At 33.6% G+C, this 19797-nt stretch overlaps 1 protein-coding gene across 1 annotated transcript in view; it reads right to left on the minus strand.

Moving 5' to 3' along the window:
• LOC145268358 (synergin gamma-like) overlaps window positions 1–19797 on the minus strand; it is a 171221-nt gene that overhangs the window by 133166 nt on the left and 18258 nt on the right. The window contains exon 2 of the mRNA XM_080123890.1: window positions 2850–2878. Coding sequence (XP_079980016.1) covers window positions 2850–2878 — 29 coding nt within the window. The remainder of the gene's footprint in view (window positions 1–2849; window positions 2879–19797) is intronic.

Genomic DNA, 19797 nt, shown 5'->3' on the forward strand with positions numbered 1-19797 from the left:
CATTTTTTTTTTTAACTGAGGATATCTAAATGATAACAACAATAATAATAATTAGGCAGTTTGATAAAGAATTTCATTGTGATGTATTTTGTAAATTTTTACCTTGTTTTCATCTTAACATTTTTTTAAAATGACCACCTCTTAAGGTTTTCGAGTATGCTGAAAATGAATATTGCATTTAAATTTTCCGCAAATAAGTACCTTTCCAGATATTAAGCAATGTCATTTCTTATGTTATTGCTAGTGACCATCTTGGTACGCGTGTTTGCGCATAGTTTCTCATAGTTGCGTGCTCCAAATGGCCACTTGCGATAACATAAGAAATGACATTGCTTAATATCCAGAAAACTACTTATTTGCAGAAAATTTTTGTGATATTTGTTTTCAGTATACCATAGAACTATAAAAGTAACATTTTAAATGTTAAGGTGGAAACAAGGTAAAAAATTACCGTTTAATTTCTTTGTTTACATAGTTGAATTTTCAGTGAAACAACAGAATAGAAATTACGAACATCACAATCAACTGGTGAATATATAGTTGTGTTTATCAGGATTCCTGGTATCCTGGTATTGTGGAAGCTACATCCAAGGATTCATGTAGAGTACAATTTATGGTTGCATCTCAGAAAATAGGGGTATATTTTGGGCCAGTGAGAGGATTTACAAAATTGAAAATCGGACTGGTCCCAAAATGCATAAGTTCTGGTCGACCATGGGAATTTCCATCTTTTATAGAAATCCAACATCTATATGAAAAATTTTCTTTGATTTATTTCCGAGATTAATTCATATCTACTCAATTTTTTTTTCTTTGAGGGGAGTAGTAAATATTGGTCATAAATGCTCTTTAGGCATTCAATGGCTACACCCCAGATTAAGCTCTCTTTTGGTGGGGAGGCAGATAAACACCTACTCTCAATAAGGATATATTTAAATACCACTATAATACTTAGTTTTGTACATAAATAGACACCCACTGTATGATACCATGCGCCAGTTTTAAAAAATTGAAATTTGTACATCTTAATTTATAATTCATGGCTTATGGTAAAGAGATACATCAGATTTGACTGCATAATCAGAAAGAGCACAATTTTACATAAGAATACCAAGTTTCATGAGAATAACTTGAAAAATAAATAAATAGTGGCAAAATTACCAAATTTCTTGAAATGTTGGCCCGTAATTTAGCCCATTTAAAAAAAAAAAATATCTACGGAAAAGCCTAAATTTTGTCACTTAAAATTCTCATAACTTTTGAACTACTGATGGTATTTGCATAATTGAAAAGGTTTTAAGCATCTTTTACATAGCTCTTTTCATGCAAGTTGATAAAATAATTATCTAAAAAGAAAAAAAAATCAATTTGCAATGCTATTTACATACGGGTTCCTACTTCCCTGACTGTACTGACATGCAGAAGTTCAAGTATAAAGTGAACAGACATTTTGCAGCTAAACTCCTTACATAGTGGCTCTGTAGCAGTGTCAGAAATAGCGAATAATTCCACCCCATCTTTCCAAGCTTATAACTCCTCGAAAAATGCAATTCAAGCCCTAATTTTTTTTTTTCAATTAAAGGAGCAAGGACCAAGATTTCATTAAAAAAAAAAAAAAAAAAAAAAAAAAAAAAAAACGTGTTTTTTTTAAAAAGGTTTTAAACTTCGGACTTTACAGGTAAATTTCTAAAAAACAGTATATTTTTTTTGTTTTAAATTTGAATATATTATGTATTGACCTTTTCTCTTCAATTTGTGAGTAAATAATTATGTACTTATCGGGGTCTAAATTAATTATTATTAGACATTTACAAAATGGGAGGCGTGAATTATTCGACCCCCTGTCTTTCCAAGCTTATAACTCCTCGAAAAATATAATTCAAGCCCTAATTTTTTTTTTTCAATTAAAAGGAGCAAGGACCAAGGTTCCATTAAAAAAAAAAAAAAAAAGAAAAAACAAATAACGTGGTTTAAAAAAAAGGTTTAAACTTCAAACTTTACAGGTAAAATTCTAAAAGAACACTATGTTTTTTTTTTTAAATTTGAATATATTATGTATTGACCTTTTCTCTTCAATTTGTGAGTAAATTAATTATTTACTTTCGGGTGACTAAATTAATTATTTACTTTTTAATAGACACTTAAAAATTGGGATGGGGGGGGTTCGTGAATTTAAAAAAAAAAAACGTTTGTCTAAAATATTATATTCGATTTATTGGAAAGAACATAAAATTTCACATTGACCCTGAAAATATCGTAAAAATAGAATCGATAGAAAAATTTTGATAGATTTTTAAAGTTTAAAAATTGAAAAATATTGAGTTCGGAAAATTCATTACTGTTTAAAAAAAAAAAAAAATATTTCTATTACTTTTAAAACAACTGTAATAGTTTATTTTGGAAGTATAATCCATAAAGAAAATAAACAACCCACTTTTAACAGAGAAATTCCGAGATTTTTATATTGTATTCGCAGTTTCGTGTTAGGGGTGTCAAAAATTCCTACAAAAATTCTGATACTGCTAGTGGCTCTGTAGATTTGGTCCCAAATAGTAGCCCCTTACGTTCAAGTGACTTTTCCTTGTTTGGAATGAAATAACAGTAAAAATGATAAAGTTTAAAGTAACCTTATTTTTTCTTTTTTATTGTTAGATAAAAAAAAAAAAAAAAATTAAAATATAATTTTAGAATGAAGATACTCTTTAATTCTAAATGCATCTACTTATGCTCCACTCTGGCTAAATATAAAAAGGATCCTTTCACTCCTGCAAAAATTGGATTGGTTCCATAATGACCTATATATATATATATATATATATATATATAAAATTAAAAATTTCAAAACTTACCAGTCTGCATTTGGGAGAAGTCCATGTTTCTGAAATAGAAGAAAAAAAAAATGTTACAAATTTCTTTTTTTCAAATATTTTTTATGATCAACTTGAAGAATACCTGTCCCAGCATAGGTAAAAATTAACCCCCAATCCAAAGCAGTGAAATGATTTCTTAAACACACAAGCCAATCAGAAGCTACATTTGATCATCTGATCATCATCTCTTCCCATATCCAGGATACCATAACATACCTAGATATTTACAAGACGTGTAGACTTGATATTCCTGCTATAGTAATAAAGAAATGCTTTGTTGAGCTGGCCCCTATTATCTTCAAACTCTACAATAAATGCCTTAACGAATCTTGCTTCCAGAACTGTATTTATCTTTTTCCCATGGTGGAAAGATTCGACACAAGGGTTAGGAAAGTGGAATTGAAAAGCCTGCACTTCCAATGAGGAGCACTCTGGCTTGCAAAAAGTTCCTAGGCAACCCTGTCAGCATTCCTCAGTAGTGGCACCTCAAGTAATTAAACTAATTCTTTCTGAAAGAGAGAAGGCAAAGCTAGGGACAGTAGACCTGCTAGAACTGCACAGGACTGGCAACATATCGCAATCAACAGGGAAAATGTCATTACAATAATGGTCTAGACTCTTGATTTTGGTGCCAACGAACAAAATAACCATGGTGTTGAGGTGGGAAATTTCCTCTGGGATACCTGTGTTCCAAGAATTCTGGTGAAAAACCAACCCACTAAATCATCATTCTCTCAGTCTCCTCCCTCTCTTCACTAAAAATCTTTGGATTGTTAATCAATATAGCAATAGTCCACTACCTTGTAAATGCTAAACCTTTTCCTGACCATCAGTCTGAATTTACGCAAGCCTGTTCAGCTGCAGATATTCTAACGGTCATCTCTGAACACATGCTATGCACTAGACAATGTAGGTGAAACTAGGGTTGTAGACCTTAATATATCTAAAACGTTTGATACATTCTAGCATTGGATATATAGAGACATAGCGATGTACATTTGAAAGCAGGGGTGTGCACACAACACACATTCTAGATGTAGTTAACGTACATTTTTGGTCCCATAAAAATGATCAGAATTGAATTAAAACAAAAATAAAGAACTGTTCACATTCCAAGATCAGAAGTTATGAATTGCGCAATGCAAAATAGAAAAGAAGAATGTCATTCTTGATGCTTACAATTCCAGGAATGTCGATTTGTGATGATATAAGACAAAAATAAACAGAAAATGGAGAGAGCAAACACAGCGGCAAGCAAGATTTGACATCTTGATACGTCTTTGTCGGTGAACCACACACCAACCAACCCCTTACAACATCTCTCTCTCTTTCTGCCAATGAACAAGCTTAACTGTAATGTTCTCACTTTGTCAATGAATAAAAAGCTTAATTGTAAATAAAACTTATACTTTGAAATTCGTCTGTGTTGATTTTGAGCATAGTGACAAAAGAATTGTCAGTGTGTATCTATTACATATATAAATCCATAATCCTGTCTGTTTGTTTGTTTGTCCACAATTTGATTAATATATACAAAACTTCCTGCTGAAAACGGTTATCTATATAAATTTTATTTACTATAAGATTTTCTATATAAATAAATGGCATCACGATCAATATATATACACTATATTGAAGGCAATGTACATAATAGAACTAATCTAATTTGCATATTATATTAAAGAAAATCTTTTTAAATAATTCGCTCAATTAAAATTACTGATTATAGTAATGTAATTGATGTAATTGTTCTATTTAAGAGTCTTATTTAAAGTTAATTTATTTAAATTATTTTAATTCAAGTTATTTTGTACTATTTGCTAAACTGGCACATTTTAAGTAATTTTCACTGATATTTCACTTCCGGTTATGAACGGATATAGTTTTTAACCAAATCGAGAGATATGGTGATAAAATGATTTGTTTTAATTATTTATTTTCTATAAATGTAAAAGTTACAAATATTGATAAAAAAATAAATAATTAGGCTAAGGATGATTTTATTTTTCGACAAAATATTTTAAATCGTTAGCCCTCTATTAAAGTCTCGGCTATAAATGTCGATTCATTGTAAGGTGTGAGCACATTTACCAAAAGGTTAAAATTTATTTCCTACGGACGATTTTAAAATCATTTTTCAACTATTCACTTGACTGTCTGAATTTTATTATCGTTTCCATAATACTTTGAAAAAGAAACAAGGTAAAGTAATGCTTTTTATATCAGACATATTCCTACGCATTTTTTTTTTCACTTTTTTTTCTTCGATTTTCTTTTGAGAAAGATCTTATGTTTTCCTGTCTGGGTAATTGATTTAGTTGATAATATATATTTGTGTGGGGGAGTTTTGACGTAATTATGTTTTTTTTTTTTCGGGGGGAGGGGGGTGTCGCTTTATGTCTCAGCGTCACTCAAAGAAAAATAATTGCAGAAGTACAAAAATGCGGGTGTTTTTATCTGTTTAGTACTTCTGCAGTTTACGAACCGTGCTATTTTTTTTAGATATGATTTACAAGTGTAATTCAATTTTTGCCGTATCTTTTGTTTATTAAATTTTTATGTGAAAGTCCTTCCTTTATTAAAAATGGGGTACTTTTTATATACACAACCAAGCATAGTTTATCCGCAAAAATCCTAATTTACATTTTTGGGAGCAACACAAACTGAAAACGGACCTGTACAGTTTTTTTCTGATTCTTTAGATTGCGCACACGTTAATTTTCTTTTTTTTTTGGGGGGGGGGGGGAGTTGTACATTAGGTCAACCTCCACAATTTGCTTTAGAATGACTACTTTTGAAGGTTTCCGACTATGCTGATTAAGAAAATCTCATTCAAATTTTGTGGAGACAAATACTTATAGAGATATAAAGACCTGTATTATGCACTATAATTCACTGGCTGCCAGGTTTGTACGCACACCTGATAAACAAATCTACTTCTCTTATACCAACACTGCCAATCCCCCCCATTCTTTTCCATATATAAGTAAGACTGAATCCGTTAAAAAGGCACGCACCTTGGCACTTGTGCCGGAGGTCCAGAAAGGCAATCACCTTTGATCAATGCTATTCCTTTGGACACTCGCCTTTATATGGGGAGCTGGTTTTTCCCAACATCTTGGAGGGAAATGCAGAAACTAGCTTGCAGTCAAAGTTAATTTCATTTCCCTATGACGTCATGTTTGACCTCATTAAATTCATGCACCTGTCATTTAACTTTTTTCTGTCGAGCGATAAGATGTCAGTTTTTTTCCCCTTTCTTTTCCACCTTTGCCTACAGGCTTCAGGCCTACCTTCCTACCAAAACTTTTTCTTTTACATGTCCAAAAACACCCAGGCAACGCCGGGCACCCACACTATAAAAGGAAAAATGTGTGTTAGTGTGTGCACATTTTGTGTATGTCTGGCAAAGCCTTGGGCGGGGGGGGGGGTTCTCAAGGGGGGGAACTGTTTTTTTAGAACTTGTTATATGCTACCTAGATTATAATGTCTATGATTCACAAGACGAGGTTGCATGTATCTTTAATTTGGGTGACTTTTACACGCTATTTTCGCGATATTCTTTTTACTCTTCACGTGTTTGTTTGGCTTTTCCGTATATAAGCAAAGCTGAATCCATAGCAAAATGAATCTTCCTGGCACTCGTGCCTGGAACGTCCAGAAAAGCAATGAGTTTTGATCAATGTGGCCAAAACCCATCATATCAGACAATTTCTATTCATTTGGACACTCTCCTTTTTATGGGGAGCTGGATTTCCCCAACAACATCTTGGGGGAAACTGGCTTGCAGCCAAAGTTAAGTTTTCCCTATGGTGTGACGTTTGACTTCGTTAAATTTATGCACCAGTCACTTAACGTTTAAATTGTTAAATTAAGATGCTTTTTAGTTCCTGTCCCATTTTGGCCAAGTGGTAAAATGTCAGGTTTATTCACACTTCCTTTTCAACCTTTGCCTCAAGGCTTCGGGTTCAAGCCTACCTCCCTACCAAAACTTTTTTTTTTTCTTTTACACCTCCAAAACACCCGGGCAATGCTGGGCACCTCCGCTAGTCTTCTATATATAAAAGCGAAAATTGTATGTATGTATGTATGTATGTATGTATGTGTGTGTGTTCGCTTTTTCTGTATGTCAACAAAAGGCTTCTTTCAGAGAAGCGGTCGCTCGCTTCACAACTTTTTAAAACTTTTTATATCACATATAAATCGTAATATCTCATAGTTAACAACGAAACTCGCCTGTCTATTTAATTTGTTCGATTTCGGGAAGATAAATATTCAAGATTTTTCGCTCGCCGCATGTGGGTTAGTCTTTTTCCTATAACATCTTGGGGGGAAAAAAAAAAAAGCGTTCAGCAGTAAATGAATACTATCCCGCAGTCAAACTTGACCTCATTAACTCATTAAAACGGGCACCTGCTAAATCCAAGTAATTAATAAATTCAAACATGTTTCCGATAGCATCTCATAGTGGGGCAATCGTTAACGTCGCACGTTTTTTTTTTTTTTTCCACACTTTAATTTACAACTTTGCCTCAAGGGTTCGGGTTCGATCTTCATACTTGCTTTTTTCTCTTTTCTTTTAACCCCCCCCCACCCCGGAGTTTCCACACACACACCTCCAAACACCCGGGCAACGCCAGGTACCCCTCGCTAGTCTATATATATAAAAGGCAAAATGTGTGTGCGTTTGTATGTCTTGCAAAAACTTTCGACACAGAGGACGGGTTTTCACCAGATAGGTATCGTTTTGAAGCTCGAACGTTCGGACTACAAATATCGAAAAATTGGTTAAAAACATTAATTCCTTCACCCTCAATGGGACACTTTTCTAAATGGAGGGGTAGCAAGAAATCGATCCTTCATGACAATCTAGGCAAATACACATGTGCAAAAGACGTCCTTGAATTAGTTTAAATATTATAAAAAGCAACCCAGATTCGCTCACGCAGCACAATGGTCAAAGTGGCAGCATTGATATCTTTAGATTGCAAGTTTGATCCGAAGTATCAGATAAATTTTTTTTTGATTTTTAAAGTTTTAGTATTGAAACAGGGTTGCTTTTGCCATTTTTCGCTGTTTTTTTTTTTTTCAATTTTTTTTAAGAAGTTTTAACATTGTTCATTTTTGTTTTTTTTTCCATCATGTTCGCGTTTTTGTTTTTATTTTTTTGATTAAGAAATTTTAAGTTTGTTTGCATCATGTTTGTTTTTTTTCATCACGTTCACCGTTTTATTTTCTGATTTTTAAAAGTTTTAATATTGTTTCTTTTATCTAATATTTTTTGCTTTATGTTCCATTTTGTTTTGATTTACCCCCCCCCCCTAACACACACTCCGCTAAACACCCGGGCTACGCCGGGTACCCCCACTAGTCTATAATATAAAGCAAAAATATGTGTGTGTGGATGTGTGTGTGTGTGTGTGTGTGTGTATTTGTATGTCTGCCAAAAACTTTTGACAGAGGCGACAGATCCTAATGAAACCGATATCATTTTGAAGTTCAATGTCTCGGACAACAAATATCAAAAAATTAGCCAAAAACATTAATTCCTTCACACTAAACTGGACAGTTTTCTGCAGAGAGGGGTTGGTTTTTTGAGTCACCGTTTTTGCAAGTCATTGTATCAGTTGGACTGACTTCACTTAATTTCAACATTCCAAACTTCTGGTCGTGTCATGGAGCATTGGTAAAACATCAGATTTTCTTTCACTTTCTTTTCTGCCTTTGCGTCATGGATTCGAACCTCCCTCCCTACTACCACTATTTTTTTTTTAACATCTCTCTCCACTTCGGATGCCTACTGTTTTGACCCCCCCCTCCCCAGCTACTACTGCTTTTTTTTTTAACACCTCTCTCCACCCGGACTTCCTACTGTTATTTTAACCAACCCCCACATCTCTCCACCCTGGGGCAACGCCCCCCCCCCTCACTAGTAATAATATTAAAATGTAAATTAAAAAAAGAAAAAAGAAAAGGTATTTATTTCAATTTTATTTTGCATTGTTTTCAGAAAATACTAGCGGGGTGTACCTGGCGTTGCCTGGGTGTTTGGAGGTGTGTGTGGTTTTAGGTAAATCAAAACACCCGGAGGGGGGGGGGTTAAAATAAAAAACAGTTTTGGTAGGTAAGTATGAAGGATTGAACCCGAACCCTTGAGTCGAAGTTGGAAATTACAGTGTGAAAAAAACGTGTGATGTTAACTACTGGGCCACCACGAAATAGTAACGGAAACATGTTTGAATTTATTTAAGCATTAAGAATTGGCAGGTGACCGTACTTAATGACTTAATGAGGTCAACTTTGACTGCGGGGCAGCATTTTATTTACTGCGGGGCAGGATTTTTATTCATTTTTGTTTCCCCAATATGTTGTGGGGAAAACCAGCTCCCCATGAAAGGGGATTGTCCAAATTGAATAGCAATTGTCTGATATAAGGAAAAACTCCACATTGATCGAAGCTGGTTGCTTTCGGACGTTTCTGGCAATCGCAACCAGAAAACTTCCACCAGAATTAGTTTTGCTTTTATCATACGAAACAGCTTAATGCACATGTGGCGATCGAAAAATGTTGAATATTTATCTTTTCAAAGTCGAGTAAATTAAATAGACAGCCAACCCCCGTTGTTAACTCGTAGATATTATGATTTAGATGTGATATAAAAAGTTTTAAGAAGGAATGAGCCAACCGAGAAGTCCAGCGAAAAAAGCCTTTTACAGACATACAAAAAACGAACATACATACACACATTTTCACTTTTATATTTATAGATGGAACCTAAGTTTACTAATAAATTCAGTGGGTTTTGATTTATGATAAATAGGTGAAAGTTAAGCTGCATGCCATTGGATATCTTTTTATAAGTTAGTATTATTAAAAATAGTCATTTCTTTAAATGGTTTTCTTTTTCTAAAAAATCAGGATGATAAAAAGTGTTTTTTCTAAAGAGTTAAGATTATAAAAAAGCATTTTTTTTTTAAAGTGTTATGATTAAAGAAAATTGCTTCCCAATCGTTTAAAACAGGCTATTAATAGAAAGGGTGAATGTTGAAACCAAAATGCATGCTGGTACATTTTATAAATAAATAAATCACTACATATATAGCATCTAAACTGGAATTTTGTGGCTATAAAAAAAAAAGAAAGAAAACTAGGTGATAAAATACTGTCTCTGCTTCACACATACATATCTAAACATCTCGTCAAATTATTGATTAAACCAGGAGTCCTAGAAGATGACCTGCCACAAAAAAAAAAAAAAAATCAATTATAAAGGAATGGAAGTCTGAATAACAGGCTATTAATAGAAAGGGTGAATGTTGAAACCAAAATGCATGCTGGTACATTTTATAAAGGAATGGAAGTCTGAATATCATCCAAATATATTTTTTATTACCAAAGTTGACTTTAGTTATCTAAAAATGAAATGTTCCTGTATTTTTGTCGATAAATTAAAAAGAAAAAAGAAAAGGTTTTGTAAGCCAGCTGTTATCTCCCCACTCTCCTTTATAGCATGGCTACCCAACATTACCTGAATCAAAAGTGTAACATATCTCTTTTAAAACTACAATCCCTCTACCTCTATTTTCTCTCTTCCACAGTAATCTGCAATTGTCGCCCAGGAGAAGGTCACTTTTACATTTGATTTTTCCAACCACTGTGCCATGGGTCCTTGCGGAATTACTTAGAATCTCTATCAAGTCAAGGCTGACAGAACAAGAGCATATTACTCCCGTGAAGCAAATAAAGAATTCTGTTCAAAATTCCATCCAAATTCCAGGATTCAACAGAAACATTCTCAAGTTTGATAGAATACACCTGAAGAAGGCTGGAGATTACATCGACCAAAACATTGTGAAAATCACACTCAAGATGAGAACAGTAATCCGATGAATCCAAATAATACAAATAAATCTAAAAAATTCAGAAACGTTATTTCCTTTTTTATGTTATATTGTTTTTATATTTTTTATGTTATATTGTTTTTATATTTTTTATGTTATATTGTTTTTATATTTTTTATGTTATATTGTTTTTATATTTTTTATGTTATATTGTTTTTATATTTTTTATGTTATATTATTTTTTATTTCATATTGTTTTTATATTTTTTATGTTATATTATTTTTTATTTTATATTGTTTTTATATTTTATATTGTTTTTATACTTTTTATTTTAAACTTCCTAACACTTGATTAGCATTACAAGCGTATGCTGTATTTTCATGGACATCGGCAATATTACATATCTAATGTGTTTCAACGCAGTTGGTACCGCAACACATAACTTCTCTACATCTCATTCCCTATCACAGATGGTTATGTTTCCAACCTGTTTCTTAGACCAGCAAGAACACGCATCAGTTCTGTTTCTGACCACAGTTCCCGATGACTGTAACGAATGCCCACAGCCCTCTTGGGAACGACGATCATGCAGTGGTAATGGTTGACATCACTCTAAACTCTAGAGCTAAAACTGAAAAGCCACTGCTCAAAACAACAAGATATTATAAAAAGGCTGACTGGGAAGCCATCAGGGATCTCATCAGGGCCGCCTTATGATAAAATATCTTTTCACTTCCTGCTGAACATTGCGCAAATGAGACCAATGAATGGTTCAAAACAGCAATTGAAGCACACGTTCCTACACTCAATTTTTATAGCAAGCCCCACTCTCCCCAATGGTTTACTTCTACTTATGCAGCTGCCATAGTGCAAAGGCAGCATGCGTACCGCAAATTTAACCGACATAAGTCCAAATCAAACAGACAGAAGTATGTAGAAGCCAGGAATAACTAATAAAGAAATAGCGACAGCTAAGAGAGAATTTACTGAAACCACCAAAAAACACATCGAAGCACAGAAATTAGGAATCTGTGACTTCTAGAAAATCTACAACAGTGTAGTAAATAATGGGCAATCAACAATTCCCCACTATCCAACAATCATGAGGTTGTTTGCTCTGCAACTGAGAAGTCTAACATGTTTGCCAGACGGTTTGCTTCCAACTCCAAACTGGACCCTGCTAACCACCCCTTCCTGACTTTCATTTGCAGACAGACACCACACTAGACAATCTGAAAATCACCCCTTCTCAGGTGCATGCTATCATAAGAAATCTTGACACTGCAAAAGCATGTGGACCTGATCTCATCTTGGCTGTGCTATTAAAAAAGTGCGCCGTCGAAGTAGCTCCAGTTCTCGCCAAGCTTTACAACAAATGCCTTAATGAATCTTGCTTTCCTGCCTGCTGGAAAACTGCTTCTGTAGAACCAGTTTTCAAAAATTCTGGCGAAAAAATTGACCCAGTAAATTATCGCCCCATTAGCCTCCTCCCACTTTTTACTAAAATATTTGAGACCATAATAAACCAAGCTCTAGTCCATCACCTTACAGATGCTAAACTTCTGACTGACCAACAATATGGACTTAGGCAAGCCAGTTCCACAGCAGACATCCTAACTGTAATCTCTGAACGTATATACCAGTCACTGGACAAAGCGGGGGAGGGTAGAGCGGTAGCTCTACATATATCTAAGGCTTTTGACAGGGTATGGCATGAGGGTCTTCAAGAAAATCAGATTATACGGTATCACTGGAAGAATACATAACATGATTAAATTCTTCTTAGATAAGAGAAAAATCCAGGTTGTCCTTGATTGTCATACATCTAAACAATATGATATAAATGCGGGAGTGCCTCAGGGGTCTATCCTTGGACCTCTGTTATTCCTAATATTCATAAATTACCTCCCTGATAAAATTGTCTGTGAGATGGGTATATATGCAGATGACACCACGCTCTATAACAGACATGACAGGAAAACAAATGAACACATCTAAAGAAATGGCAGAAACACTAGAGGATGACCTCTGATCCGTAGTGTAAGGGGGACAAAAATGGATGGTCACATTCAATGCTGCCAAGACTAAACTTGTTTCCTTCAATAATTACAAGAAACCTTCCCTACCACCAATAGCAATGGCCAATGACTATCTGAAAGTACATCTTTTAAACTCCTCAGCCTAACGTTCACAGGAAACAAGAGTTGGAACAATTACATTGAGAGTATTGCCAAGACTGCTGCAAGGAAGGTGGGTTAGGGTTAGTGTGGGTTTTTGTTAGGGTTTTGTTGTTTTTAACGCTTTTAGTACACATGTACTAAAAGCGTTAAAAAAACAACAAAATGTATGAAGTACATGCGTTTCTGTTTTCATTGTACGTATAACTTCTTACTTGTACTTAAGGTAGAATTGTGTTTTTTAGTGGTGAAAAATAAAACAAAAAAAAACAAAAAAAAAATAAAAAAACAAAACAAATATATAACAAATAAAAAGGTACTTGTGCACTTATGCTACCATGCTGAAATAACGTTATTTAAAAACCCATTCTTAACATGGGGAAGGAAAAGCGTTTTGTTAACTATTCTGTACTTTCACCTAACAATTAAATAAAATATATTGTGAAACTTGAATTTATTTTTAACTCATTGTCAAGACCATTTTTTCAAATCTGTAAGACAAACCTGTTTTTATTTTTTTAACTGAGGATATCTAAATAATAATAATAATAATAATAATAATAATAATTAGGTGGTTCGATAAAGAATTTCATTGTGATGCATTTTGTAAATTTTTATCTTGTTTCCACCTTAACATTTTTCTTTAAAATAACTACCTTTTACGGTTTTTGGATATGCTGAAAACGAATATAACATTTAAATTTTCCGCAAATAAGTAGCTTTCCGGATATTAAGCAATGTGATTTCTTATGTTGTTGCTGGTGGCCATCTTGGTACGTGAGTTGGCACATAGTTTCTCAGGGTTATGTTTGCGTGCTCGTACATATCAAGATGGCTACCAGTGATAACATAAGAAATAATATCTGGAAAACTACTTATTTGCAGAAAATTTAAATGCGATATTTGTTTTCAGCATACCCTAAAACCTATAAATGTAATCATTTTAAATGTTAAGGTGGAAACAAGGTAAAAAAATTACTGTTTTACTTCTTTTACATAGTTGAATTTTCAGTAAAACAACAGAATAGAAATAACAAAAATTACCATCAACTTGTGAATATATAGTTGTTGCTTATCAGGATTCCTGGTATCCTGGTACTGTGAAAGCTACATCAAGGGTTCATGTAGAGTATGATTTATGGTTGCATCTCAGAAAAAAGGGGTATATTTTGAGCCAGATAGAGAGGATTTACAAAATTGAAAATTGGACTGTTCCCAAAATGGATAAGTTCTGGTCGACTATGAGAATTTCCATCTTTTACAGAAATCCAAAATCTATATGAAACATTTTAAATAGTTGCACCCCAGACTAAGCTCTCTTTTAGTGAGGAGGCAGGTAAATACCTATTCTCAATAAAGCTATATTTAAATACCACTATAATATATAGTTTTGTTCATGAATAAACACCCACTCTATGTGCCAGTTTAAAAAAAAATTGAAATTTGTACATCTTAATTTGTAATTCATGGATTATGGTAAAGAGATACAGATTTGACTGCATAATCAGAAAGAGCACACAATTTTACATAAGAGTGCCAAGTTTCATGAGAATAACTTGAAACTTAGTGGCGAAATTACCAAATTTCTTGAAATGTTGAGGTTTGTAATTTTTAAAGAAAAATGCCCATGACAAAGCATAAATTTTGGCACTTAAAATTCTCATTACTTTTGAACTACTGATGGTATTTGCATAATTCAAACGGTTTTAAGCATCTTTTACATAGCTCTTTTCATGTAAGTTGAAAAAAATAACAATTATCTAAAAAGAAAAAAAATCAACTTGTAATGCTAACTTGATGGAGAGGGGAGATGTTGATAGTATCATAGTGCCATACTTAACCAATGTAGAGAATAAATGGCTAATGGGAAATTGAAGGTGATTGAAGACCAAGAATGATGGCTCAGCTGGTGACTTACAAATAACATTTTTTTAAATGTGGGAAAATTCATTTGTAGCGTGAGAAAACATAAGAAAACGTATCTATTGTATGATTGGTATTATTGATAAAAGTGAGTGGACGGATACAAGGAAGATAAGCCTTTACATCAGATATCAAAAGGTTGGCAAGTGTGTATTTACGGAAATCTACCAAGCTTGTCACTACTCCTTTCACACTCCATTTCTCCAATTTTCATCCGCAGACATCTGACAAAAGAGATAAGGGATGTAGAATAACTTTACTTTGGGGATTTACCTAACATCTGCTAAAGAAAAGATATCTTTATATTGATAAACTTATAAGACAGCTCTACACGTACCTGTTCTTTTGCTTGTGATTAAGAACACTGGATTTTTTTCTTTCAATATTATTAAAATCAAAAATGTAATATGTATACAGTGACACTCACTAGATGAGTTGAACCAGCTTCCTCCAAAGGAGGAAGTGTCAAAGGAATATTAAATTTATACGAGATCCCTAGTAGTTTGTATATCCCTGATTGGGATATACAAACTACTAGGGATCTCGTGTAAATTCTCTTCTGTTCCTTCACATGGGATTTGATTTCAGGACACATTTGTGCTATTCTCAAAATGTCATAACTGAGAGTAATAATATCTAGCAATGTTAGGTCCGACAACCATTTGTCTTATTTATCCAATAGGGTTAATAGGGAGCTTTACCTGTTGCATATCCTGAACTACAAAATTCCTCATGAATGGCATTTGCTGACTAGGCTTTACAAGGCAATGATTCGTCCCCACTTGGAATGCAAGTCCCTAGTGTTTGCAAGAGAGTACAAGGTGTTCTGATTCCCTTGAGCATCTACAACGTTGTGCCATCAGATATATATTACATATTTCTTGCCGTGACTGTTCTCTTTGGAGTATATAATCTGCTTGGATTTATTTATTTATTTATTGGGGGGGGGGAGTTAAGAGTACTCTTGCTGTTCCCTTTGGAGTACATGATCTGCTTGGATTAGATCTACTCAGCAGAATGTAACAGTTGCTACTGTTGCCTACAAATTATTTCATGATTCTTGCTCCTCCACAATGCTTAAATACTATCCTGTGCTGTGGCTGAACAGACAAAACCTGTGACGATATACATTCACATTAGACCCTCTGCATAATCATACTGGTGTTTGCTCAGAGATGAACCATTTTTTTTTTTTTTTTGCATTGTGTTCTGCAGTCCTGAACGTGCTGCCTCAGAATTGTGAATGAACATGTATCGCTGTCACATTTTCGGAGTTCTGCATTATCTAACTATCGTGATGTTCCTAAGTTTTATGTATTTACTAATCAGCTTAGTAGCCCATGTCTAGTGCTAACAGTTTTATGACCAAATCTTAATTTAAAAAAAAAAAAGAAAAGAAAAAAAAAGGAGATGTTAAGGTTTTTCTTTTTGGGAAGTATTAATTCTCCTACATCTAGTACCTGGCATTCAATTTTAGTTAAGAAATAATTGTTTATAATAAATATTCATCCAGTAATATTATGCAAGTTGATTTTCTTGAGACAACCTTAGAGATATATAGCGCTAATGCCCTAGTTTGACCTATGAGTAACTTATCCAATGAACAGCATATGTCTTTAGAGATGATCGTTGAGATATCTAACAGCAGAATCATATGGCCTAAACGCATATTGTAATCTACATAACTCATCCTCCATTATATATCTTAATTTGTTTTAGATTGTGTTTGCATTACTTTCTAGAAATCTAAATTTCTTTATATAAAAAATTGTTCAGAAAAACCTGCAAGCAATCAATAGGTTAAATCAAGAGTATGATAAACCATTCAAGTCACATTTATCCACTCTTTAAAATAGAGGGTCAAAGTTCATAAAAGCAGGAGACAAAATACAAAGAATAAATGTGTTTCATAGTTGTGAAAATCTTATCAATTGAAATTGGATGAGATTAAAAATAAACAGGATTGAAACTTATTAAAATAAATCACTTTTTTGTATTTGGATTCTTCAAACTACTGTTCTCATTTTGAGTGTTAATTTCACAAGATTTCGATCAATGTAACTTATGACCTTCTTCAGGTGTATCTTGTTAAACTCTGAAATCTTTCTATAGAACTCTGATGTCTGTAGTCTGCAAGGACTTGTGGCATAGTGGAAAATGTATTTGGTAAAATTTAGTTGTAAAGTTAAACTCTTCTAAAGGTTTAATGTTCAATCCTCAGTGTGGGTGACACTCAAAACACAATTATGAATTAGGACTTTTACTCAGTCATGGCTGACAGAACAAGAGCATGCTGCCTCCATGGATTTAATAAAAGCTCTGTTCAAAATTACATCCTGATTCCCGACTTTAAAAAGATATACCTGAAGAAGGTCTTGTTTATTTTTTGCAAAGATTTCTCCCAGGCAATGATGCATTAAAACACACCTGCTCTATCTAGGATGTTGAGCATCCTTTGCTTATGTAGCAATTATGTTACTGCATTATTACTATTAGGACTCCTGATCATGTAAAGTGAATTTGTTGTATAGAATAATATAATAAAACATGTTATTCCTGTGTAATACCAAGGCTACCGAAAGAGAAGACCAGTTAACTGAAAAATGACGTCAAGTTTTCACAGCAGCATGTAAGGAATCGTGTTTCTGTTTGAGTTGTGAAAGATGGGTTTTCGTTGCGTTCTTCTAAACTGCTGTAGTAATCATAAAAATGGTGCAAAAGTGCACATATTTTCTTTTCCTAACAAGAAAAACAATTCTCCATTTAGATATATTGCAATTAGGAGGGATAATATTTAATCCAAACAAAATATTGCAAAATAAATGATATTATTTTTATTAAAGAATATATAATTAAAAGTGTATTTAAGAAATTTCATAATTAAAGAAAATCCTTTTTATTGATAGTATAGCAAACATTATATTGAATTTATTAACTTTATTTTCTTTTGAAGGTAAAGATTTTCACATATGTCTATTGGAGAAAGTTGAAGATTTCATTTTATTTTTTTTTAGTAAAACAAATAATTTTTACAGGAAAATTTTTCAGTCTGTTCTCTAAATAAGTAAAACTTTTCATTGAGTATTTCCAAATATTTTAAAGTTACATGTATTTTTTGAAAGAGGTGTCATGTTTTCTTAAAAACAAAAATGTGTAACTTTTACCCAACTGTTAATACAATATCTTAGCCTTAATTGTAAGAGTCATAACTTTATTTGTTTCTTTGATATATATTTAACTAGTTTCGTTCAATAATTACAAGAAACCTTCTCTACCACCAATAGCAATGGCGAACGACTCTTTATCTTTCAAGCTCCTTGGCCTAACGTTCACAGGAAACATGAGTTGGAACAATTACATCGAGTGCATTGCCAGGGCCGCTGCAAGGAAGGTGAGCTCTCTCTACCGTGCTAGAAAACTACTAACACCCGAAAATTTCCTGTACCTCTATAAGGCCACCATTCGCCCATGTATGGAGTATTGCTGTCATATTTGGGCTGGTACATCGGCTACTAGTCTCTCGCTCTTTGACAAGGTTCAAAAGAGAGTTGCAAATCTGATAGGCCCTGAACTGGCATCTAAGCTTCAGCCTCTGTCCCATCGACGAAACGTTGCATCCCTCTGCCTGTTCTACAAGTATTTTAATGGTGAATGCTCTGACGAACTGCAAGCACTTGTGCCCCCACGACGTGAACACCCTTGACAGACCCGACAGGCTGCAAAATCCCATCCCCACACTGTAGAGATCCCTAGATGTAAAAGATCTTTCTACTCCAGTAGTTTCTTCCCCAGAACCGCTAGACTTTGGAATTCCATTCCAGGTCCCTGCTTCCCCAACTGTACTAATGTGCAGAAGTTCAGGTGCAACGTGAACCAACATCTTGCTGCCCAAATTCCTACATAGTACCCCAATAGTTGTTGCCCCTGATAGTAGCCCCCTACACCAAAGTGGCAATGTGCCTTGTTTGGGGTGAAAATGTAATAAAAAAATTTTTTTTAAATGTATTAAAATTTTTGTTTGCATGTTTTATAACACTTTAACCGAGATAATTTCTAATTTTAGTCACATAAATTAACTGAAGAAATGCTTCATTCTCCCACAGAGACATCTCTTCATGGACACAAATGGGTAACTTGACTTCAAAATTCATCAACCAATCAGTTTTAATTAAAGTTTCAATATGAACTAAAAATAAATGTACGTTAAACTTAGTTACCTGAACATGAAAAAAAAAAAAAAAAAAAAAAAAGTATTTTTAATAAGATCCAATAAAACATAAAATGGATAGAAAAAAAGAACAAATCTATATATCTATAAAAGTGAACGTGTCTGTGCGTGTGTCTGTGTACATTTCCCTACGCAATAACTGTCAATTTTAAGTCTACAGACTCAAAATTTGATATACAGGATACTGAGATTTGGGAAAATCTTTGATTGGTTTTCGGCCAGAAATTTGGCTGTTAAAGGGTCAAAGTTCAACAATTTGACCTTTAAGAACTCTACCAAACTCCTCTGAAAATTTTGGGTCTAAACACTTAAAATTTTAGATATAGGTTCCTTGGACATGGATCTAACTTAATAATTTTAGCCGAAAAATGATTTGAGCCGAAAAGAATAAATGTTAAGGGGTCATAATAGGGGTCAAAGTTAAAAAATTTACCTTTTATTTTTGCTCAATATACACCTCCAAACACCCGGGCAACGCCAGGCTGAAATGCTAGTATAAAATAAATAGATGTCATCAAAGACAAGTTACTCTTCTTCCAACATGGATATTTTTTTTGTGTGTTTTAACTTATCTTATGTATATCTTTATACGTGAAATGTTTGAATGTGAAAAAAAAAACTCAGAATGTTATCAGTATTACAACTGATTCTGCCACTTAATAACCAAACTCTTGATTTTAAGAATTTACAAAAAGCTAACTGCGATGAAATGACAAGGGAGCAAACAGATGTTTAACAGAAGATGCTTTTAATCAG

Source organism: Euprymna scolopes, chromosome 43, assembly GCF_053919585.1.
Source record: "Euprymna scolopes isolate OS-2025 chromosome 43, ASM5391958v1, whole genome shotgun sequence".
Taxonomy (NCBI): Eukaryota; Metazoa; Mollusca; class Cephalopoda; order Sepiida; family Sepiolidae; genus Euprymna; species Euprymna scolopes.